The sequence below is a fragment of the Oryzias latipes genome, chromosome 12 (assembly GCF_053564925.1).
Source record: "Oryzias latipes strain Hd-rR chromosome 12, Olatipes_Hd-rR_3.1".
NCBI lineage: Eukaryota > Metazoa > Chordata > Actinopteri > Beloniformes > Adrianichthyidae > Oryzias > Oryzias latipes.
The window spans coordinates 27,760,812-27,785,010 of NC_136248.1; the positions used below are offsets into that span (position 1 = coordinate 27,760,812).

The 24,199-nt window shown below is 41.3% G+C and overlaps 2 protein-coding genes across 12 annotated transcripts in view; both read left to right on the top strand.

Moving 5' to 3' along the window:
- Positions 1–2,437: 2,437 nt before the first annotated feature.
- dck (deoxycytidine kinase) lies at positions 2,438–8,370 on the top strand. The gene is made up of 7 exons (XM_004074515.4): positions 2,438–2,666; positions 2,919–3,034; positions 4,159–4,352; positions 4,450–4,597; positions 4,685–4,800; positions 4,973–5,072; positions 8,151–8,370. Exons 1-7 carry the CDS (start codon positions 2,564–2,566, stop codon positions 8,175–8,177), a joined length of 804 nt encoding a protein of 267 aa, XP_004074563.1. The 5' UTR covers positions 2,438–2,563; the 3' UTR covers positions 8,178–8,370.
- A 384-nt stretch (positions 8,371–8,754) lies between these two features.
- The window catches only part of LOC101175009 (electrogenic sodium bicarbonate cotransporter 1), a 38,715-nt gene continuing 23,270 nt past the window's right edge, over positions 8,755–24,199 (top strand). For 3 of the 11 annotated variants that reach the window (XM_023960585.2, XM_023960587.2, XM_023960584.2), the window contains exons 1-6: positions 8,757–9,090; positions 13,110–13,183; positions 14,562–14,732; positions 21,770–21,902; positions 22,767–22,927; positions 23,012–23,191. In XM_023960585.2, coding sequence (XP_023816353.1) covers positions 9,071–9,090; positions 13,110–13,183; positions 14,562–14,732; positions 21,770–21,902; positions 22,767–22,927; positions 23,012–23,191 — 739 coding nt within the window. In that variant the 5' untranslated portion in view covers positions 8,757–9,070. Of the gene's footprint in view, positions 9,535–13,109; positions 13,184–14,561; positions 14,733–21,769; positions 21,903–22,766; positions 22,928–23,011; positions 23,192–24,199 lie in introns of all 11 variants that reach the window. The other 8 variants (XM_023960590.2, XM_078955960.1, XM_023960588.2 and 5 more) reach the window with 5 other exon arrangements.

The following is a 24,199-nucleotide window of genomic DNA, read 5'->3' on the forward strand; positions in this document are numbered from 1 at the left end:
GTGACGTCTCCTCTAGCGATTTAGCTCATTGGTTTGCGTGACCTTAATTGAAGGCCAGATTACCTCTGATCCCAAAAGTATTGCAAATTATGTTAGCCTATTCCACAGTAAACTGTATGCCTGTGAACCCAGTGAAGATCCTGACCACATCTTAAACTATAATATACAACAAATACAGGCCTCTGAACGGGATCTTTGTGATTCTATTTTAGAAAATGAAGTACCTTTCTCTATTAACCACCTTAAAAATAACAAATCTCCTGGATCAGATGGATTAACGGCAGAATTTTATAAACAATTTAGTGATAAAATTACCTGAAATAGTTTAGAAAGCATTTAGAAAGATGCTTGTTGAATTTCACTTCCCTAATTGATAAAGCCAAGAAATTGTCAGAGAGACCTGACACTGAGAGGAAGGATTTTACTCTCCAAAGCAGAAGGGATTTCTCGACTAACTTATTCCGCTCTGTCCCTGCACCTTGACAATAAGACTCTTAAATCTATTGACCAAATGTTGCTAAACTTCATCTGGAAAAACCGTATTCATTATTTAAAAAAATCTGTATTACTGAACTCCTATGAAAAACGGAGGCCTTAATTTTCTTGACTTTACTACTTCAGATAATACTTTTAAAATAAACTGAATTAAATAATATTTAAAAAATCCACTCTCCATTTGGAATATTTTCCCTCATCACATGTTTGCTAACGTAGGTGGTCTCCATTTTCTTCTGCCTTGTGATTATAATATCTACAAAATCCCAGGGAAACTCTCTGCTTATCACTGACAGTCTTCTTTCATGGGCACTTATTTATACACACAATTTTTCCCCTCATAAGCTTTTTTATTTGGAATAACAGATATATCCTTTACAAGAACAAATCTTTATTTTACAATAATTGGTTTGATAGTAGTATCCTACTGGAGGGTCAGCTCTTTAACCACAATGGTCAATTACTCAGATATGTAGAATTTAACTTTAAATACAAACCTTTCTGTTCCTCCAAAAGAGTATGCCATTGTTTTTGATGCTGTTACTGAAATCTGTGAACTCTTTAAAAATACTCTACTTGATGAAAACATCTCTAAGTGACACCGCTGTTGGAAAATCTTGTTTCAACTGTGCCCGAAAAAACAAGATTATACGTGCCCTGTTTCAGCAAAATGTAATTTCAGTCAGACAACTCATGCAGTAATATATTTTCACATCCTTGTTTTGCTTTCACATTCTTTGTTTGCATTCAGATTCCTTTAACTTTGCATTTCACATTCCTCTAGTTGGCATTTCACATTCCTCTAGTTGGCATTACACATTCCTTTAGTGGGCATTTCACATTCCTTTAGTTGGAATTTCACATTCCTCTAGTTGGCATTACACATTCCTCTAGTTGGCGTTACATATACCTCTAGTTTACATTACACATTCCTTTGGTTGGCATTTCACATTCTTTTAGTTTGGCATAAGACTCCGTGTAATTCCATGAGACAAATTTCCATAAACTTTTGGGCAATAACTACCCCTAACAGAGCTCACAGGTGGAAGCCGGGGATGAGGGTGGGCGACAAACCCAGCACTGCAGTAAAGAAGGATGAACAGCTTACACACCTGGACTTAAATAGGACGCTGAACAGGTGAGTTAATTAACTGAACCGCCTTAGGGGAGTAACCGAGGTAAACACCTGCCTGAGTTATCTGCACAAAATTGCTCCCAAGGTCGCTCACTTCTGTTCCCTCTGCTGTCTTCTATTGGAGAAAATTCATTTCTGACTTTCCCTGGAAAAATGTTTGGACCCTACATCAGAAATTACTAATCAATAACATGATGAGAGATGTCTCCCACGAACATGCTCAGATATAATAAGACAATTGACCCCAACTGTACTCTTTGTAAAGAACACCCAGAAACAATCAGTCACCTATTTCTGAACTGTAACACTACTAAATAATTATTTGGAAAGAATGTGCACGTTTTATAAATCACAAATCAGATTCACAATTTCAGATGAAATTTGAATAGATCATATTTGGCCTACACGAAAATAAAATAAAACCAAACATAAAATTGGCAATTAATCTAATTGTAATATTTAGTAAATGTTATATTCACAAATCAAAATTTTCTTCATCACAACTATTTTTCCCTGCAATAAATAAATAATTCAAATCTTATTTGCACACTATTTCTAATAGCTTAAACAAAAAGGCCATACGTATTTATGAAAACTGTCCGTCTTTGAACATTTTCAATGCAGAGTAATCTGATTTTGTAATATCTATTTTACAAAACATGTACCATCCCCTGGCATTCTTATTATTATGACTATTATTCTTGTCATGCATTTTTGTTCCATTTGTTTTGAATAATAAAGTAAAAAAAAAAAAAGGTTTGCGTGAGCTTTGTTTACATTGAAGGCAGAACAGCTGTTACTTCCGGGGCGGAGCCTGAGTTATGTTCCGCTTCCTGTCTTATGGTTTAGCCGCCAACTTTTAATTTAGCATTTACCGCCGCAGCTGCAGCTCCCGTTCAGATTAAAAGGAGAAACTGTACTTAATTTCTAGAGATGCCTTTTAATCCGAAAAGACCGTGCCCCGAACCAATGAACGACTCCATGAACGACTCGATGGAGAAAAGGATAAAGCGCATTTCCATCGAGGGCAACATCGGTGAGTGAGTCATTATTGCAAAGTATTCACGAAAAGATAAATAATTATTTTCTAAAAACACATCTACTTTTTTGTGACACTGCCAAAATATGTTTTTAAAACGTTATGCTAAGATTTACGTTGAAATGCTAAATTCTTAGTGCCACTTTTGACGTAACGTTTTCTTTTTAAATCTAAAATACCCCTAATGGTTTTATAGAATTGGTTATTTCCATTCTTTATTAAACTAACTTGGCGAATAATTGTATTTAGCGGCTGGAAAGTCGACGTTTGTGCGCCTTTTGGAGCAGGAGAGCGCGGACTGGGAGGTAGTACCGGAGCCCATCGCTAGGTGGTGCAACGTCCAAACATCAGGGAACGACTTTGAGGTACTTGTCCCCGTCATGACGTGACCACGCCCACTTAAAAGCACTTTAACCCTTGTGCTATCCTAGGCACTTTACCATTGGGAGTTGGGTCATCTAGACCCACTAGACAGTGCGCTGAACCTTTTTTCTTCAATGATTTGTGATCTTCACTGGTGTCCACGGATTACATGAAATCCTTCCACCTTTATCCGTCAATGTGAGGGTGGGGTCATCTAAGATAGCACAAGGGTTAAGTTACAGGAAATTCAGAAGGGTAGCCTAATAATAAATCTTTCCCACACATTTGTTTTCTGAGCATGTATGCAGACAGCTGTCTGCAGAACTGCGCAGCCTTCCTCTGTCTGCGGAGTGCAGCTGTTCAAATATCAGCAGCGGCTGCTGTTAACTGATCACACACCCAAGGGAACGCATGCAGCCCCTCCTGCACAGCTGAGCATGTCACAGCCCACATACACTTGTTTACCTCACACACCCACCAAGTGATATTATCAGGCTCTTTTTGTCTTCTGGTGAGAAGACATGAAAACATTAAATTAGGCATTGTTTTGCTTAAAATGGTGCTTAAGTTATGAACCACAAGAAGTAAGAAGTCAAAGAGGTTATATTACACTGTCAAAGCATCAGAACAAGACAAAGAGGCTTGTCTGAAACAGGAAATATGGGTAACTGAAGACTAGAAAATGTTATGGACCTATAAATCAAAAATTATAGTCAAACTCCAATAAAAACTGTGTTTTTGGTGCCTAGTAGGATGAATAAAATCCATCTGATCTCAGCTGGATAGACTGAAGGTCAACCATGATGCTTTGAAACTAGGATCTGTCTGCTGCAGTTCCTCTGACCTGCAGCTACAGATTCGGCTCCACCTGCTGGTTGCACCTCTTCGAAATTAAAAACAAAAAAAACTGAGTGACTGCAACAGCATTCGTAGATCAAAAGAGGGATCTGATGAAACCCTGAAGCGACTTTGCAAAGTGCAAACAAAAGAAGGTTTGGTGCTTTCATCCTCTGAAAGCGCTGCTGCCGCAGTTGAGTTCTCACTGATGCATTTAGACTTGTTTGGGTTTTTCAGCTGTTAATGGTACCTGCACAGTTATAAAAAACAGAACCCTGTCATGCTGCAGGAGCTGACTGCATCTCAAAGAAGTGGAGGAAATGTCCTGCAGATGATGTACGAGAAGCCAGAGAGGTGGGCCTACACCTTCCAGAGCTACGCCTGCATCAGCCGGGTCCGAGCGCAGATTAAATCCGCCAACGGGAAGCTTCGGGACGCTGAAAACCCCGTGCAGTTTTTCGAGCGATCCATCTACAGCGACCGGTATGCCCCTCGGATCCTGTAGGCTTGTTGCTCAGCGTTAATGTTTTATTTGAAGGTTTTACTATGACACATCCTTTCATTTTTGTGGTTGTTTCAGATACATTTTTGCAGCCAACCTGTATGAGAGTTCATGCCTGAATGAGACGGAGTGGTCTGTGTACCAGGACTGGCACGGCTGGCTGCACAAACAGTTCGGGAAGCACATCGAGCTGGATGGCATCATCTACCTCAGAGCTTCACCGGAGGTACCTTCATCCTGCCTCTGCTTCCGTATCCGTTTTTCTAAACCAAAATTACGGTAGCCTCAATCCAAGCATCCGTGTGTTTTGTAGAAATGTTTGGAGAGATTGCACCTGAGAGGCAGGCAGGAGGAGCAGGACATCCCCCTGGAGTACCTGGAGAAGCTCCACTTCAAACACGAGAGCTGGCTGCAGCACAAAACCATGAAGTGAGTGCTTGATTTATCGTCTGCTCCTGAGTTATAAAAATTTAAGGAAATGAATACATGTTAAAAAAAAAGATTTTTTTCATTGGAGTGGTTCTTTAAATGGCGATTGTGTGGCTTATCTGGTAAACGATTGCACGTCGGCCGCATCAACGTCTGGTTTCTTCTTTCTCAGCATGGATTTTGAGTATCTGAAGGACGTTCCGGTCCTGACCATCGACGTGAACGAAGACTTTAAAGAAAGCGAGAACAAGAGCGCCGACATGATCGAGAAGGTGAGGGACCTCCTTAGAAAGTCGGCGTTCTTTCTGCAGCTCTTTGAACCAAACGAACCCTTTCATGAGTCACGAAAAGATAGTTTTTTAATGAAGTATAGTATTTGGAGGAAGATGAGAGATTTTCACTTGTGTTAAAACCCCAAAATTAAGGATCTATTAAGACAAAACTTTCAAGCTTTCAACTGTGGTGGCATGTGGTCAAAGGCTTTCTCCACGTCGACATGATGGGCGCTCTTCCATGAACCATCAAGGCGTCTGTATGGTGTGGAGCTGACCTGCTGTTCTCGACTGAGACAAAACCACTCCGTCCCTTATGGATCAAATGTTGCACCATCAGCAGAATCCCGCCTGTACTCTGGCGCTGAAGCGCGCCCTCTGCTCTTCTATACTGTAAAGAAAAGAACCTTGTTTTATTTTTTTCTTTTGTTGTTTTTAAATGAATTTTCTCGGCACGTGACGAGGTTTGAAACTACAGGTGCGTCCGAAACGCAGCCTTTTGCTGTAGAACCATCTGGAGGTCTTTCGGTGGTTGCTGTGGTGAAATACTGACGGCTCATGGCGTTCCAAACAGGAAGTGTCTGCTGGCTCCAAGTAGCCAAAATCCCATAGACTTCTTTTAAAGTCTTGCTTGCTACCTTTTTTTTTAAACATTAAAATCCTTGATCATCCACATTTTTTTCATATTTTTGGTTTGTGGTGCAAGTTATTCAAGTTATAAACGGACCAATCAGATACCCATGTCAAACATAAAAAAGAAAACAAAAAAACATTTTTTTGACAGATTTGGTGTAGCCCCATTTCAAGTGGTAGGGGTGTGGCCTTCCAACAAGCTCACTCCTGATTGGCAAGAGTAGTTGCCATAGAAACGTTGACTCTGACCATGTACCTTAACAACAGGACTCTGGCCTGGGTCAAGATGCCCCTTTGGGGATGTATATCACCCCCATGTGGTAATGATTCATAAAGTTGAAATTGAGGTTTTTTAGTAAATCTGTATAAAAATCTTTACTTTTGTGATAACATTTCTTCTAACTGACTGTAGAACATCCATCAGGAATGTGGTTTAACGAGGCTATTTAAACAAAATCAGAACAACGGCCATGCCTGCCTGCTCTACTGTCTACCGTATATTTATTCACAGCAATCAGAGCGTGACATCAGCTGTTGAATGGATGCAGTGGTGCACTCAGTGACCCCACGGTTTTCAATGTCAACTGGACCCACCGTGGGTTTTGACCGTCTTTAATTTTGTGCCGCCATGTTGCATCGGAGCTAGAAATAAAGTTCCACTGTGATCATCTATTGATCTATTTTCAAACCCTTTCCAGTGGTCTTTTCAATTAGGATAATGCTGTTTTTAGCCAAAATCAAAACATCTGTGTCGTTTTCTAGGTTTAGGACATAGTTTCTGCAGAGCGGCAGGAGTTCATTAGAAATGAAGACTGTGGCGTTCAGCGCCGCCCCCTTCCCCTCAGCACTGCAGAGAGATTAGAGTAGGGAGGTTGTGGCTCGCCCAGCATATTTGTTTGCTCCTGATTCAACAAATGGAATAAGAAATACTCTGAAACTCAATGTTGAGCTTCATTTTCTTTACATGTGTCCGTCATCTTCAGAAAAAGGCCACAAGAACATGTTAAAAACACTAATTTCATTGGGTTGGGTCTTTAAGGGAGGAGAGCTTCATAGAATCCTCAAACCTACCCCACTTTTCTGAGATAAACCAGTCCATGTGATGGATGGATGGATGGATGTGTAGGATCAGCTGTCGGTGAGGACTTCTCACATTTGTGGAATCCAGTATAGTTTGCAGAAAAGAGTCGTGAACTCTTCGAGAGGTTTTTCCAACCTTAACGGCTGTGGAAGGTCATCTTTGATTTGAGTTTACATTGACATCATTTTTGGAATTATTAGACTTTTTTTGGACAGTTCACAAATTCCTGTTTCTTTCCATTTTAACTATCGACTGTAAATGAGAACTGGATTGATAAAGTTGCTGGCATGTTGGAGCCTGATGACGGCAGTAAGCGGTATTTGGTCAAGATCAGACGGAGGTCTGTGTTTCTATGACAATTGCTCTCACCAATCAGGAGTGAGCTTGTTGATCATTACACTACCACCTCTGTGTTTGAAGGTTGCTTTGACTTTTTTACTTGAATGTGACCAGTTTGAGTCCAGATGTAACGGGAAGAAAACAGAACATTTGTCCAAAAAATAATCCAGATGTTTATATCATTTTTGTTTGTTTTCCTCAGCAGTGGCTTTATCTTTTACTTCAACTGAATCAGTTTTTTTTAATGAAGTTTTGAGGCCTCCAGCTTGAGTCACTTAGGTCGGTCTGTCACTCCTACGAAGCTTCTATGGTGGTTAAATGTTCCTCCATGTGTGGACGATGGTTCTCGCCGAGGTCTAAACTCTCAATGTCCTCAACCCTTCCAAGCTAAAGCATTCCGAAACAGCAATCTGTTCTTCAATTGATTTAATTATTTTAGGACCTTTCAGAGCTCAGGTTTTACCTAAAGTAAGTTATTAAAAAGCTTTTTTTAAATTAATTTTCAACCACAGAGTCAAAATAAATCTGCCTGATTTATCTGTTTGCAATAATATATTATCTTTGGTAACTAAAATGACCGTTCCAAAGATGCTTTGTGTCTTCAAACGGCCACTGATGCTAGAAAACTCTGATTTTCTTTATTTTGGCTGGAGGGCTATTTTGACAGCCACAGTCTAAAGATCAATTTACTATCTTGTAAAAATGCAAGGTGCTCCATAAATGTTAATTATTGCAAAAACTGCATATCCACAGTGGTGATGTGGAAACTTTTGAAGGACTATGTAGACTAGAAGATCCCTGGTATTGACCTTTCAATTCTGCATCGAACAGGGTTTCATAAATGCAGCGTGAGACACAGAACTGCTTATTAAGCTGTTCTGTGTTGATGGTAAACATTGAGTTTTTATTTTTTCCTCTTCACGGTTTCACTTCCTCTAAAACCACAAGCAGAGTTGGCGTCACGCAAAGCTCTGCACACACGGGTGAGCAACACACCGAGCTGACTGCCGTTTATTCTGTTCCAGGTGAAGGAGTTCTTGAACACTTTGTGAAGATCCGAGGACGTGGTGGATGAATCAGTCGGACAATGTTAGAGGGATATTTGAAGTTCTGTACATTTAAAAAATGATCCGGATGCCTGCACGGTTTTTAAACCTCATGAGTTTTGTTCTTGTTTTTTTATGTGTATTTATCAATTCGTGCAAACTGTCCTTCAACAAAGACAATAAACTTGAAATAATCGCATCCTCTGTGCCTTTTTGTTTAAAATGTGACCAATAGATGGCGCTGCTGTGTCTGAGTTATTTTTGCGCCTCTGCCTGTCTTAATTTGGCAGTGCTAATGGGATTTGTGCAAAAGTACCTTAATAGCTGCTTTTAGTACTTTATTATGAAAACTTATATTTAATCAATGTTAAATTTGTGTAAACTTATAAAAAGTCAGACTTTTTAGATGAGTTTATTGGATTTTTTTTGGTTAAAATAATTTCGATGAGTTGGTAATGAGCTTTTATTTTTTAAGGAACTCAAGATTTCCCCGCGTGACCAAGAGGGGACTCGTGAGGCGTTCCCTGCGCCACCCACAACTAACTTTGTGACCTCCGCCCCCATCCAACCCCTGCGTGACGCCACGCAGGAGGAGGGAAGGCTCTTTAAAAATGGAAAAAGACACGCAGCGCACGAAGAGTCTTTACGCGTTTCCAACGATCCGCAGCCGTAGGATGTTTCCGCGCGCCGCAGCGCAGCCGCGCAGACAGATATGAGGATTGTTTGTTTTGCGTTCAGCTTGATTTGTAGAGTCCAAGAGATCATCCCGGCGAGATAGCCCCCACGGCCGCAGCTTCTTGTTGCTTTCAGACGCTCAAAAAAGCGCCACACTTACTTTGGAGCGTTAAAGACGCCCGTGGAGTTTTGGCACACTTGGACCGGATTTGAAGTTTGGCAACATGAGTTCTGTTAAGAGCAAGTAAGTTGTAGTTTTATTTATAAAGAATATTACCCCCTTTAGCACAGTGGGCCTGCTTTTTAGAGGTATAGTTTACTTATGTGCGTAGGAGGACGACTTTTCTCTGCGTAAATATCCAATTAGCGGATCCCAAAGATCCACACCTGAAAAGCGCGCGCGCGGACTCTTAATCGGGAAAATGGGGAATTCATCGAATGACACCTTTGTCCGGATAAGCCACGCGCGTGGCTATGAATGGACAGTAATCTATCTTCCATGAGCCTGTCACTATCAATTAAGTGTGCGCTCCTGTCCTGTGGTGGATACTGCAAATCCTTATGAATTAAGCCGCGTGTATCATGCCTCACGCTCCATGTGATCTGCGAGCCCAAACGGCGCAAATCCACGCACAACCTGGGCCAGATGGTGCGCCCACGTTGCGCAATGCCGAAGGCGCAATGAATCGTGAGTGTAAAACTTTCCAAACAGCTGGATTCAGCTTGTTTTATTTTTCTGCTTTCAGTCCTTAAAAAGACAGAAAATAAATGATCAGTCCTGTAATGTAATGTCTGAGGAGGAGTGACAGCTGGACTTCTTGTTGTTTCCTTTTTTGTTGAGATAGCAACAGGTCTTTCCCTTTAAGAAAGCCCTTTTCCCCCCCGCTGATTTGCATATCCTGGCACAACTTCTCATCTGAGCGTAAATTCTTCTTCGGAATTATGCAACATGAGTCTTCCTGGTTGCAGAAGTTATCTACAGAGGAAACGAGAGTTTTATTTTATCACAACAAGGCCGTTTTAAATCTTAAACATTCAGAGATTTCTTATCCAAGCCCTTAGGTTGGGCTGGGGTCTTACCCATAGGATAAATGTGGCCTCCGGAGGGCCCATAACTCATGTCTGACAGGCTGCGTCATTCTGTAAAGCAATGGGGATGATCCCTGATCCAGAGCGGCTGATCCCAGGACCTCATGCCCTGCCAGGTTTATCCAGCTTCCTGGGTTCAGAGAAACAAAAGAGAGGAGGTTCGCTCTCATCAGGTGGATGCAACTGCAGTGTAGAGGGAAAAAAAACATTTCTGCAAAGGTAGTCATAACAGGAAATGGATGAGATCAGGATTCCCTTCCCTTTTGGCATGAGTCTTGCTTTTTTTCTCCTCTAGTAACTGATTTCTAACGTGCAAGTCATTCTGACTCTAAATGATGCTTCATCCCTTCCTGTACAATCAAACATGCACCTGTGCTTGGCCTTTGTTTCCTAATCTGGGCCTCCTGTCAGAGTCTTGATGAACTTGGCTCTGCAGAGAGGGGCCCCATCTTCCATCTGCGACATGACCGTCCTCCACAACCGTGCGGCTTCAAACATGTCATTTAAACTGCTGTGCCAGGATCGTTCACTAACAGAAACAAAACGTGGGCAACAGAGTTCTATTGTGTTTTCCGCACCGCAGGGCTAAAGAGAGCATGCGTGCAGAGCAGGACGTGCACATTTGTGCAGAAATGCTGCTTGCATACTTGGTGCGCAGGTCTCTGTGACCTGTTTGATCTCCTGCCGTCATTTCGGGCTGTAGATATCATCTCTACCGGGGACTTCGGATGAGCTCTCTCAGCACTCAAAGTTACAACTTGTATCCTTCCGGACTGTGTTTATTCTGCAGTTTCCCTTTGCTTTATGAGTTGTGTCATCAGGAATGCCCTCCAGCAAGTGGAAACCTGCTGCGTTTGTTGACATTCTTCATCCCAAATCAAATATTTATTGATTGAGGAGAAACTGGTGATAAGGGATATCTCTTAATTTGTGTTTTCCTGAAGGGAAAGAGTTAGTTAAGGTACAGCTTCCTCTTCCTTACTGGCTGCCGGGTGGCTTTACCCTAAAGTTCACCCTTTCAACACTTTTCTGAACCCGGGGAACCACATTCCTTTCAAATGTAATGTGTGAAAAAGAGGTCAAGTCCAAAGGAAGAGACATTTTCAGACCACGTTAGGCGATGCATGTCAGCTTTAACATCCACCAGAAATCACGCTTTTTTTTTTCTAGTCCTACAATAAAAGTTAGTGTTACTTTATTAGGGTCCATTGATGGAGAGAGAGCTTTATTTTCGTTGACTCTTTCGTGACACACACCCTTATACCTGGCAGCTGCCCTGGTACAACGACAGCTCAACCTGGGCTCAACCTGGGGTCACTGAGCCGCTCCTGTAATGCACTGGAATTTAGGGCTTTGCTCATGAGACGTGCCGGTACAACTCCCTGACTGAGCATCAATGGAAAAATTCATAAAATGTTAATTTGTGACTGTTTTATGGTTTTATTGTTTTTTATCAATAGATTTTAATCTTTGAATGTTTTTATGGTTTTATTTGTTTTTTCGGATGTGCTAGTGTTATGGAATAAGCAGCTTTGAACTTCCTTAAGGATAAATAAGGATTCTATTCTATTCTATTCTATTCTATTCTATTCTATTCTATTCTATTCTATTCTATTCTATTCTATTCTATTCTATTCAAGGGGACAACAAAAAGATAACAAATTATTAAACCAGCCAGTTCTGTGACTTTAACCAGAGACCTTGTTTTAACTCTCTTTTCACCTCATGATTTTACTTTATATTATCAGCATATAAGTGTAAAAATTAAAACGAAAAAATTAGGATAAAGAATCACGTTCCTGTTTGTCCAAAAGCTTTCACAGCTCAGAATCTTTTAAAGAAATGTAAACATATTTGGAAAAACTTACATTTCAGTTTTATACTCGTAACCATTTTCAATGAGTTTGGTAAAATTGTAACCTTGAGTTTTAAAGATTCTCTACATTTCTCCTGAGTTCACATATTACAAAAATGCCAAGTATAGCCATTATTTCTTCATTTAAATAAAATTTTTACTCAAAAAAGCTCTTGTTTACAACTCTTTTTGTAAAAATATGCAGATCATATATATTTTTTGAGTTGGAATTTATGTATAATTGATACCAGAAATGTTTGTGATCTGCCTTAAATGATCAATCCCATTACTTTTTCTGTTTTTCTTCTTAACTAATAGGTTTGGATACAGCATATTCTTTTTTAAATGTCTACATATCATATAAGACAATAATGGTATTAGACGTACAGCAAATATATTATGTTAACAGAGCTTTGGTTTTGTAATCACACATCCACTGCCCTTTAAGCCAAACAAGGTGTGCTGGACTAAAGAGAACCGTATAAAAGTTTCTCCAAAAACAAATGTGTTGCTGTTTCATATTTTTCTGCAGCAATGCACCTGCAGAGCTGCGTGTCAGCTTTGTAAATGGCAATGTGGTGTTTTCGGTTGGTTATGACAGGAAACTGATTAAATAACTTTAATTTTGCTATGCATGTTGCGTTTAAATGGGAGTTTAAATTACAAGGCTCTTTTAGACACTTGGCTTTAAATTTCTGCCTTTAACCCCTTTCTTCCCTCACTTTTTAAACTTATTTTTCCCTATTTTCAGTTAGGTTTTCCCTTTTTTGATATTTATTGTTGACATTTTACACATTTTTTGTGATTTTCTTCATGTGGAGTTTACGTTAATTTTCTTAGCATTTATTGGCCAAATTACTGCCACATTTGCGTGTGACATACTGGCTAAACTTCATAAGCAAGACTTTCAGATTTTCCACTGTCACATGAATCAAACATGCATACAGAGAACACCACAGTCAGCTATCTTTTAGTATAATTAACATAAAAGATTGTGTTAGCTGTTTAAAGAGCTGCCAGTTTGTTTTGTTTCTTTGATACCTGACATCATGATGCAATCTCAGGTGATGTTTGCACTTTGAACTTACAGTTTAGAGTTTTATGGCCTATTTCTTGTGTTTATTGAAGCTTAAATGATTAGGATTTTATCACATATGTTTCATAAGAAGAGAATCCCCCAAAAGGCTGTTGAAGCAACAATAAAAAGATAAAGAAACACTTTTTTATTCTGACAGTTACTGGTGTGTAACATGAGAGGTTGGTTTCGCAAATAGCTTTGCAGATGTAAGCATTTTCCCCCCCCCCCATGTTTCTTGTAGAGTGGAGGATGAAGCAGTCGTGGACAGAGGAGCAGCTTTTGTCAAACATATCTGCGATGAAGGGGAAGTAGAGGGTAAGACAAATTCAGACTTCTTTTCATTTATCCTTGCATTTTATCCCACAAGGAGGATAAAAAGCATCCATTTAGACCCCAATTGGTCCCCTCTGGATCCCACACCCTGCACCTTTTCCAGGTGTTTCGCCCTACTGCTAATCAAATCCGTTGTGCAAAATTTGTTTCTCCACATTTGACGAATCCATTGGGCGATTGGTGAGCTGCAGACACAGTCACGATCGAGAAGTATTTGGTGGTTCAACTCCCCCCTAATCCAACCCCTTCATTCCAAGCGTCAAGCAGGGAGGGCATTGGGTCCCATTTTTAGATGACCTGACCATAGATCCATCGACCTCCCAATCTCAGGGCGGACACTCTTCAACCTGTGTGCTGGTTAACCTGGATCAGGGATTCCATCTGAATCGGGACTAAAATCCAATAAATCATCTTGGAGAACGGCAGGGGCATCTGAAAAGCAGGAAGGGGGGGGTTAGATCATGAGGGCCAGTCGGTAACCCCAACTAGTCCTTAAAGACCTAATCTGATGAAGACTGTTTGTTTGTTTTTTACATGTTTTTTTTTCTGATGATGAAGGACAAACAAAGAGCTTATTTGTGATGTAGAACATAAAGTGGGCGAGCCACAACTTCCTGCTCCTCTCCATTCTGACACTGCCACTTATAGACGAATAAATTCACGTACGTCTTTATTTTTTCATCTGAGCTGGAATCCGGCTGAAAACTGTACGCCTGGATCGCTCCGCTTTTGCTCGCCATGCTTCTTTTTGCTCTGGTAATGTGAGAGGCTGTAAGGTAGCAGGAGAGCGTGTAAACAGATGGATGATGGGATGGGCGGGCGGGGTTGCTCAACACCAACAGTACCGTCTACAACTTGGAGGTGAATTTCTAACAAGCTACTGCCACTCAACAGACACTGTCCCAGAAAAGCATAACCATAAGTAAAAGACCGCTGGGGAATGCTTTGAAAATGAATCAAAGGATGATGGGAGTGGATCGTTAAACTTCAGTTGGCTTTGAGCTGATTCCATAAAAGATTTTTTTTCTGAAGATGAGTTTAAAGAGATGTTTACAAAAAATAAAATAGCTTGAGGGTCTTTGGTTGGAACAATTTACCAAAGCAGTGATTTGTTAGTTTCTGCATTTGTTCGATTTCCCATCATTTCCTTTTTATTTGCTTCTTGGAGATGATGGATCATCGTTTACTTATGTGGCTCTTCTGTTGGAAGTAGCCGTGACTTCTGCTATATAATTTTTGCCATTTTACGTCATATTTGACCTCCTTCCTGAGAAAAATGCCTTCAACAGATTATCCACACTTTGAAATAAAACGAAGATGAGCTTCCCCTTTAATTCTGGCTTCTGTCATGCTGTCGCAGGCCACCACACAGTCTACATCGGCGTCCATGTTCCCAAGAGCTACCACCGGAGGAGACGCCACAGGCGCAAGTCCAGTCACAAGGAAAAGCGGGAGCGGGCCGAACATGCTACAGAGGGATACAAGTCTGATGGGGAGAACGATTCCAGCGCGTGCATCCTCAAACCTCTCAGTGAGTACCCATGAATCCGTTTTCACCAACAAATCTGCTGAGAACCTTCTAATCAGAGGGGGGAGGCCTCAGGAGTCAGGAGTCTAGACTTAACACAGGCAAATGGCGCGAGGCTGCAAAGTAATCTGAAAATGACACTGTTCTGGCTGGAAGTGTGTAAAGTTAACACAAAGATGGGCTTATCTGTCACTTTAGTGATTAACAGTTTAGGATTTTTGTGAAAGAATTCCCAGAACTTAATAACTGGGTTAGGCAGGAAAAAATGAGCCCAAGTCTGAACAGAAATGAAAATGCTACACAAGACGCAAACACGTGAATGACGAGAAAGCGATTTTTCACAATAATGAAAAAATAAAAACAAGATAAGATACTGAACATGTTTTATTTCTTCAACAGCTTTAATAAAAGGGTCTATGCGGTGGAATTCCACTTTTTCCACAGAAAAGATTCCAGTAAAAGAATAACATTTGCATCAAACATGTAGCATGTTGGTGCCAGTACTCTCTGAAGTTTTCTGACAATACTCCGTAGATAAAGATCAGCATTTACACGCATGTTTAACATACAACAAGAATCGACGTAACGTGACAACACAGGCCTGTAGGGGTAACGGCCTTTCAGACGTCACGTTGGGATTTGTGTCCAGCAAAACATGCAAACGCTTGTCGTCTAACGGTTTGGTTGACGTTGGCATGGACGCTTGCATGTGAAATGGGTATTAAAGGGAAGGTGCTGGACGGAAACGTGCCAAAATAAGTTGAAGATAAGTGGTAACTGTTGGAGGAAATGAAAGGGATTTCCCTTCGGCTACTGGGAACAATGGCAGCAGACCTTAAGGCTGCGAGGATAAAGGTAACTGCTAGTTCCAATCAGTGTTAAATCTTGGAGAGTATAAATCAAGTAGGTGTTGTCTAAAGTTATTAAATCATTTTTTTTAAGTAACAGTGAATTTGAGTAAACATTATTTTCATAACTCCTTTTTGCATTATAACATTAATCCGAATGGTTTGTTGTTGTAGGAAAAAGGTACAGCTACACTTTTGGAAAAAATAGGAACCCTCCTCTGGAAAAGGCCTCGTCTGACTCACTTGTTTCAGCTGATAACAAGTTCAACTGACAACCTGATCATGGAGACTGACCAAAGTTTTCCATCCCTCTATGTTGTTGTCCCTGTACTGCAAAGGCATTCACAGAACAACTGATTTGTGTGTATACATCCATCCAAAAAAACCCAAAATGTGCTGATATTAAATGGAACAACAGATGAGATGAGACCCAATTATCAGAGCATTTTCAAGGCAAATATATACCCTCTAACTTAACAAAAGCAGGAAGTTTTAAAATAGTTTATTTTTGGTGCCACAAGTTTGTCTGACAGTTTTTAGCATAGAATAGAATAAACTTTATTGATCCAACAAAGCGGAAAATATCTTGGTACAATAGCTCAATAAAAAACAAGCAAATGGAAAAAAAATAACGCTAAAAATGCACATAAAAAATTAAATAAAACAGGACTTGTGTTTTCAAATCTGAGGTATCTAAAAGCTGACAAAAAGAAAGATCTGCAGTCCTTCCTGCAGTGAGGTGTTAGTCTTTCATTGAAGGAGCTCCCTGATAATTGTCTAAACAAAATTTTAAAATCTCCACTTTTCTGGATTTTGTTGGTTTTGGATCACATGGATGATGTAGAACAAATTGTTACAACAAAATTCCTTGTCCCATAATTTTCTAATCATGTTTTCTGTAGCAATAAGGTCTTTTTAATGTGGCATCTGACAAAACGGACATGTATAGCATCCAGGTCCAGTAAAATCAAGCTCAGAAATAATTTTCCTTATATTTTATTAGTTCATCTGCTATTAAAAATCTGTTTTTACCAGATTAATAAAATATTTTTCTACTTATGATTGTGCTGCTAGCTTAGCTCACTGTAGTTTTATTAAAAAAACCTACAGAGATGGACCTGAACACACATTTTTTACTTCCATTCAGTGAACCACATGTGCAGCTGCAGGTTACCACAACTGAGAGGTACTTGGTGCATATGCTACCTTTTTACATTATATATTTAACTTGCAAAGGGTGTTTCTTTTTGTTTCTTTTTTTTTTTTATCAGAACATGGAAGGCGACATTTTTTTAAAATAGTATTTCTCTCCGTACCCAACTTCCTTGTCTCTGGTAATTATTTAACAGCACCAATTGGCTATAGTGGCTTAGAAGACATTTAGAAACCTGTTTTTGATTATATTTGGTTGGATAAAGTAGCCTTGAATTAGTTCATGCGTAACTTGCCCAAAATTTTCGATTTCAAACTGACTTTTGCTGTTTGTGTGTGGTTCAAACATGACATCATGTACTGATGGTACATTGAATCAATACTGAAAAGAAGGGTGGTGGGACCAAACGCGGCACAGAACATTGACTGTAACTGAGAACTGGACAGAGTGTCACGTCCCCTATGCAAAATGATTTCCTTCGCCGGAGTCGGAGTTTCTATGGCAACCACTTTCACCAATCAGGAATGAGCTTTTTGGAAGTCCACGCCCCTACCACTTGAAAGAGGGCTTGGAAGAATCTGTCCAACGTTTTGAAGGTTCGACTTGAGACCGCCTACTTTTTATTTGAGGCATTTGATTAATCAGTTTATAACTTGCAATAAAGAAATATAATTTAAAAGAAAGAGGATTAGAAAGAACATGTTTATGGGATTTTGGCTTCTTGGAGCCAGCAGGTATTTCCTGTTTGTAATGCTGGGGGGGGGGGGGAGTCGCTCAGTCCAGTTATCATACACAGTCAATGACACAGAAGCAAGAGTGAAAGTGAACATGAGCCCACCTCCTGGAGCTGAGTTTACACTAAGGCCCACTTTATCATCATCCTGTATTGCTGCTGGAAATCTGAATTGTAAACAGAGTGGTTGGATTGGCTGAGGGGGCAGGACCCAGCATGCGGTGCAGGAATAAACTTTTTTTTTTGCAGCTGAGCAGCCTCTGTGACCTCGCTGATTTATTTGATGTTGGCTTTGGCTTCCTCTTTGGTGCTTCTGTGCTAGCGCAAGTCCTTATGTCATGTTTACAGTTCTCTAAATGCGTCATGTGGGAAAATGTGAGAGTATGTGACAGAGAAGTGGACTACAGGTATTACGTTAGCAGAATATTTAGGGTGATAGCCACCAGATTTGATAACGTCTGTGCACCAGATGATTTAAAAAAACAAAAACAAAACAAAAAGAAAAGCTTCCATTTTTTACTCCCTGCAGTTTTCCTAAAATTCTTGACAACCAATAATATTTGAATTCTCATTGGTTGCACCAGTTTTGGGTCACGGAGGATGTTACAAAGTCAGCAAATCTTGTGTGCTAAAAACGTCTCATCTCCTCTGGTGGCTTTAGGTTAGATCTTACTCAGCTGTACAAAAGGAGAGGTCCAGGTGTCGTCGTTTCAGAACAGCCGTGCTAATTTAAGCTTTTTCAGGATTAAATGGTTACAGGCCCTGCTCAACCTGCACAGTCTTGAGTTGGAAGCGTCATTAAGAGCCTCTTGTGCTGCTCAGCACGGTTGCGCAACTTTCCTAGAAGAAGTACACCCAAATAATCATTTGGGTTTCCAAAGGATCACCGTTTTTATACCTGCTTGATGTGAAATGAATGGCTTCAGACTGTTGTGTAACAGAGCCCATAGCAAACGTCCTGGTTTCATTTTTGGTGGGAAAATTTCAGAAAGGTAGAGCAAACACTCTTTGAGTTAAAGTCAATATTCTGTCCAACTCAGATCATTATGACTTTTCTTGAAAAGGACAGCAAGCACGTGTTCTTTTGTAAGAGTGTTTTCTTTGTACTTTGTAACCCTTTCAGAAAACTACCAAGGTGTCTTTGATCTCTGTTCCTAAAAAGAATTCATGAATTAAATCGCTCAAATATCAGATTGCAGGTTCAATTCCTGCCTTGCACTCCCATATGTGGGACACAGCCAGTGAATTATTGTGTGAATGTCTGAAGTGCTTTGGGCCTTCAAGGAAAGCACTGTACAAGTAGACACCATTTTAACAGTCAATGTTGGTTTATAACCAACAAACTGAAATTAGTTTCTTTACTTTGTTGGTTTTGAAAAAACCTTAAAATCATTGTCCAGTAAAAAGTCTCTCCATCAGTTTACAGTCTTTTTATTTTAAATGTGAAAATCTAAGAGCCATAATGTTCCTCCACTTCAGTGGTTACTTCATAAATCGCAAAAAAAGCCTCTTTTATTGACTTAAAGACCCAATCTGAAAATTGTGTTATTGTTTTATTGTTTTTTTTAACATGTTCTGTGGCATTCTTCTGACAATGGGGGACATATGTAAAGAAAATTTAGCTCAAAAACTACATTTCTGAGTAAATTAGAAAGGCCATCAGAAAAAGATCTTATTTTCAACGCTGGGTGGGCCACAAGCTCCCTCATCCGAGGGAAGGGGGAAAGGGGGGGGGGGGGGGGGGGGGGGGGGCTGCTGTGAACCAACGGTCCCACCCAAAACTCAGAGGTGAATTTTTTTTTTTTTTTTTTTTTTTTTTTTTTTTTTTTTTTTTTTTTCTTTTTACCTTGTCCTGTCCAACAGCTGGGCAAACAGATGAGAGCTGAGGGCCTCTTGTGTTGGACATATTTTACTTTAACAAGAGGGGTTATTAATCTTCAGACAAACCAAAGGTATGTCTGAATAAACCCCTTTTGTAATTGAGGCCAAACTTTATTAATTTCAAACATGTTTGAAGACCTTTGGTGTTGGACCGGACGGAAAAGGAAAGAGGGGAAGAAGAGAGAGGGACGTTAGAAAGAGGGGGGGAAGGAGGGTGATAGTAGGAGGGGAAGGGGGATAAGACCATGAAGCAGCATAGAGCAACAAGTTTACTGGTTGTTAATCACCATGGTAAGGCTCAAATGCAGTACAAAAAGGGCGGAGCCTGTCCACACACACACCCAAGTGTCAAACACACCTGCTAGTTGCAAAAATGTCCATCTGTCGACATGTACACAAAACAGATAGTGCTCACACGCATACTTATGCCTTAAAACCAACTAGTGTGAAACATTTCAGTCCTTCAGTCACGCAAACCGCCAGTGCAAAGGTGAGCCAACACCCGTGCTCAGGTGAGTGCTCATGTTCTTCTAATATGGATGGTGGAATGTGTAAAGAAGGAAGGAGAGCGCCCAGCCATCCCCACCCCAAGACCCCCACCGCAGCAGCAGCGGCAGCCGGAATCCCCCCACGCCACACGGAAACCGGCAGGGGACAACCGCCGCCCGGGCGACCAAGCCCGCCACCCAGGCCAGGGCCAGCAGGACCGCCGCAAGGCCCCCCAGAGCCAGAGAGCAGGGAGGCACAGAGGGAAAGAGAGGGCCGCCCCAGCCCAACCAGGAGAACAGCCCCCCCGCCGCGCCGGGAGAGCCCAACGCAGGGCCCCACCGGAGAGGGACGCCCACAGCCCCAGATGAGCACCCCACCACCACCCAGGAGTTCCGGGCATCCCCCCGCCCCAACCCCAGGTACGAGCCAGGACCCCCCAAGGGAGACCCGCCCCGCACTCCAGGCAGCCATCCGCCCGGCCCACGGTTGGTCCAGGGAGGAGCAAGGCAGGGGCCCGCCGCCCCCGCCCAGGAGGGGGGAACCCCGGGGAAAAAAGAGGGCCCACAAGGGGTGTTGTAAATATGGCCCGACCAGGCTCGGCCACAGTTGGAAGTTAGGCGGGGCCCAGCGCTCAGGAGCAAGGACCAGAACCCACCCCCCAGGGACACCAACACCCCCGGCTCAGATGTAATGTGAACCCCCCCACCGCGCGGAGAGAGCACCGCCGGGCCCAGGAAGCCGGCACCCCGGGGACACGGCCGCCGCTCCAAAGGGGCCCGTACCCCCCACCAGGGAAGAGGCAGGGGACAGATGGTGGTTCAGAGGTGAATTTTTAATGAACTCCTGCCGCTCTGCAAAAACTGTCCTTGAAAACGACACGGGTTCTTTTATTTTGGCTAAAAACAGCATAATCGTAATTAAAGATTATTGAAGTAGGACTTTAAATACATGAAAGCTTTTGCTTTTGGAAGTTGCTATTCTGTTGTAATCTTATTATTCAAAAAAAAAAAGCAGTTTTTTTAGAGCTTGGAAGAAGCTACCAGTTCTCACCAAAGCTGAAGAAAGGTTCATATCCACCTTTCTGTTGCAGTTCAACTTTGTCTTCTCTGAATCTGTTTTTTGAGCTCATTCATACTGTTGTGATTTTTTTTTTTTTACAGTTTAATGACAACTTAAGAAAGCATTTGTATGATTTCATTTTGAATAATGTAATTGGTTTGGTGAAATGTACGGTTACAAGTGCCAATGCCAAGAAAAACTTTATTCTGAAAAACCAGAAATGTTTTATTTTGAAGACACCTTTTTGGAAACTACAATTTTTCTTCTTCTTTTTTAAGTAGTAATTTCCGGTTTTGACTTTAGATGAAGCAGCAAGTTTGCATCCTGTTTTCTGTTCTATAACAGCTGATCAGGATTGTTCAGGAAACCCATAAGAGCCTCCATCATCTATGCAGAAGCTTTCACTTCATAACACTTACAGTTAAGCAGCCTGACTCCTCATCAACACATTTTATTTGCAGGATTTAGAGGGGGAAAAAAATTAGTTGAGACTGGAAAAACAGCCATAGTCATCTCTGTTGATATTTCACCATCTAAATGTAAAGATTTGAAGGATCTTTTAAAGTGAACATCAAACGTTTAGTTTTTGTGGCCAATTACTTTTTAATTTCTTCAACAATGTAAGAGCCTTAGGTGTAGGGAAAATACCAAAGTACCAATAGATCAGAGGTGGGATTAAGACGCCTTCCTCTTAAGGTTGTTCCCAAATTTAAAGTGTAATTCTATGTGACTTTTTCCGTTTTCATATTTATCATGTTAGTTGTGAAATTTGTACCAAATTAATACAAGTATTTGACTTTTTAGTTGTGATTGTAATGACCGTGGTAAATTTGGAATTAAAAAAACCTGATGGGAATAATTGGTTTTGTTTCTGCAGTTTCTCCAGCTGAGCGGATTCGCTTCATCCTGGGAGAGGAAGACGACGGACCGCCGCCTCCTCAGCTCTTCACAGAGCTGGACGAGCTTTTGTCCGTGGACGGGCAGGAGCTGGAATGGAAGGAGACGTCCAGGTAAGCCTGCGGTACTGAACATCTCGTGTGTGAACCAGCTGCTCCATCAAGCAACTTGTTGTCAAACTTCCTGCTTCCCAATCCCAAGAGTAGAACACAATTCCATCATGATTTGTGTATGTAGTTGGAAATGGGCCATGGTCCAGAAAACTCTTATCTGATTGGGATTTGTAGTACCTTCACTGAGAGAGCAGGAAAAGGCTGAACTCCCACATGGTCCAAATAGGACTAGTTGTTCTTACAGGAACTTGGAGCGTCAGATGAAGTCGATGAACTGAATAATGACCAGTACTCCTCTGCTGTATCTGATGAACATTCTTGGAATTACATCCGTGCACATAATAAGGAATTTTCTAGCTTCCGACAAGCTTATCTTTCGTGATGCCGTCCCCTTTTTTTTTCTTTTTAGGAGTTTAATTTAAAATGAGGGGGAAATTATCTCCATAGTCACCAATCTCTCCTCCCTCAGCTTAGATGTCTGGTCACAGGCCTCTGAGCTGCAGCCAGAAGGATGGACACTCTATCCTTCGAAGAAACCCCATCCTTAGGCCTCAGGAGAATGGTCTTTTGTTGTGGTGACATATGAGGCGTAATTGCGAGATTCCATGTCCCTGAGCTTTACCCTCGGAGTAAAGCTTACTGGTCATGGTAACAAAGTCCTGTTTTATTTTGATAAACCATGTGTGGTCTGGACGTTCAGTCCAGTTCTTCCGTCTGGTGACTCTAAATTTGATCATGCATCTCACTAGTGAATGATCACAGGTTTAAATATGTGCAGATGCCTTCTTCCACATTTGGGCTTAGATATCATGGCATCAAAGCATCCAGAAACAATGCTCACCTTCATCTTATTGCTGTCTTTAGATGGATTAAGTTTGAGGAGAAGGTGGAGAAGGGTGGTGAGCGTTGGAGTAAGCCCCACGTTGCCACGCTGTCTCTGCACAGCTTGATGGAGCTGAAAGCATTCATTGAAAAGGGAACAGTTAAGCTGGACATGGAGGGGACCACCCTGCCGCAGGTGGTCGGTAAGCAGACGCTGCTGCGCGACATTCACAAAAAAACAACAACCTCAAAGAAGCCTCTGAGTTGACCAATGTTTCGCTCTGCAGAGACGATCATCGACAGCCAGGTTGAGTCTGGGCAGCTGAAGGCCAGCCTCAAGGAGAAGGTCATGTACACACTGCTAAGGAAGCATCGCCACCAGACCAAGAAGTCCAATTTCCGTTCACTCGCCGATATCGGAAAGAGTGTCTCCAGTGCAAGTAGGCTGTTCTCAAGCCAGGAGAATGGTAAAAAAAAAAAACACATTTCCAGGCTTCCTCCGTACTAAAATGTTTCCACTCCAATATTTCTGTCCATCTCCGCCTTTGGCTATATATGAAAACTGGACTGACTAACTCCTCCCCTCTCGCGTTCCAAACAGGAAGTGCCTGCTGGTCCCAAGAAGCCAAAATCTCATAAATTACGTTCATAAATGTGACTTGCTAAAAGCATGTTCTTGACACGTGGACATATCAAAGTGGTGCAAATCTTGCTCCAGATTCACAGCTCCATCCTGACTTTGACTATGTCAGAATTCCCACCCTAAACTCTATACAGTGCACTATATTGTGCGTTTTCCATTTTCTAGTGCAGTCCAAATCTACAATTCCCAAAACAAGTCCCCAATTTCCCAGACGTCTTTGCAATAAACCAGTGTGCATTGATGCTCACTAGATCGGCGAATATAGACCACAATGCATTGCTTAAAAAAATGTATTTTTTTAATAAACCATCAACGTTTTTATCTTCAGAAGATGGTGGACTCATAAATAATCGTCGCAAAACCTTCATATTAATTAGATTTTAACTTCATGAAATCAAAGACGTCATATCCGCTGTTTCAAAAAAAAAGTACTAAGCACGGTGTCTGAATTGCTTTTGAAATTCAGGGCTCTATATAGTGCTGCACTATATAGTTTTTTAGAAGTTGGGGGGGTTAGAGTGAGAATTCGGATACAACCTTAGTGTCACATAATTTAGTCTTGGAACAATCCGCAATTAATTTGTCTTCCATGATCAGATTATTTACAAACGGTTGGCACTTCCATGAATTAAAAAGTACGCTCTCCATACCTCACTGCCAAATCTGAATCCCCGATTGGTCAAAGTTCAGCTGGTTTAACTGTTTAACTTGCGTTCAATGGACGCACATTTTCTTCCTATATGTCAAAAACTGACTTAAAAACTTGCGTAGTCAACATGGAATCCCAAAACCCACATAAACAAAAGTGGCCATACGATTGTGTGTTGCATAG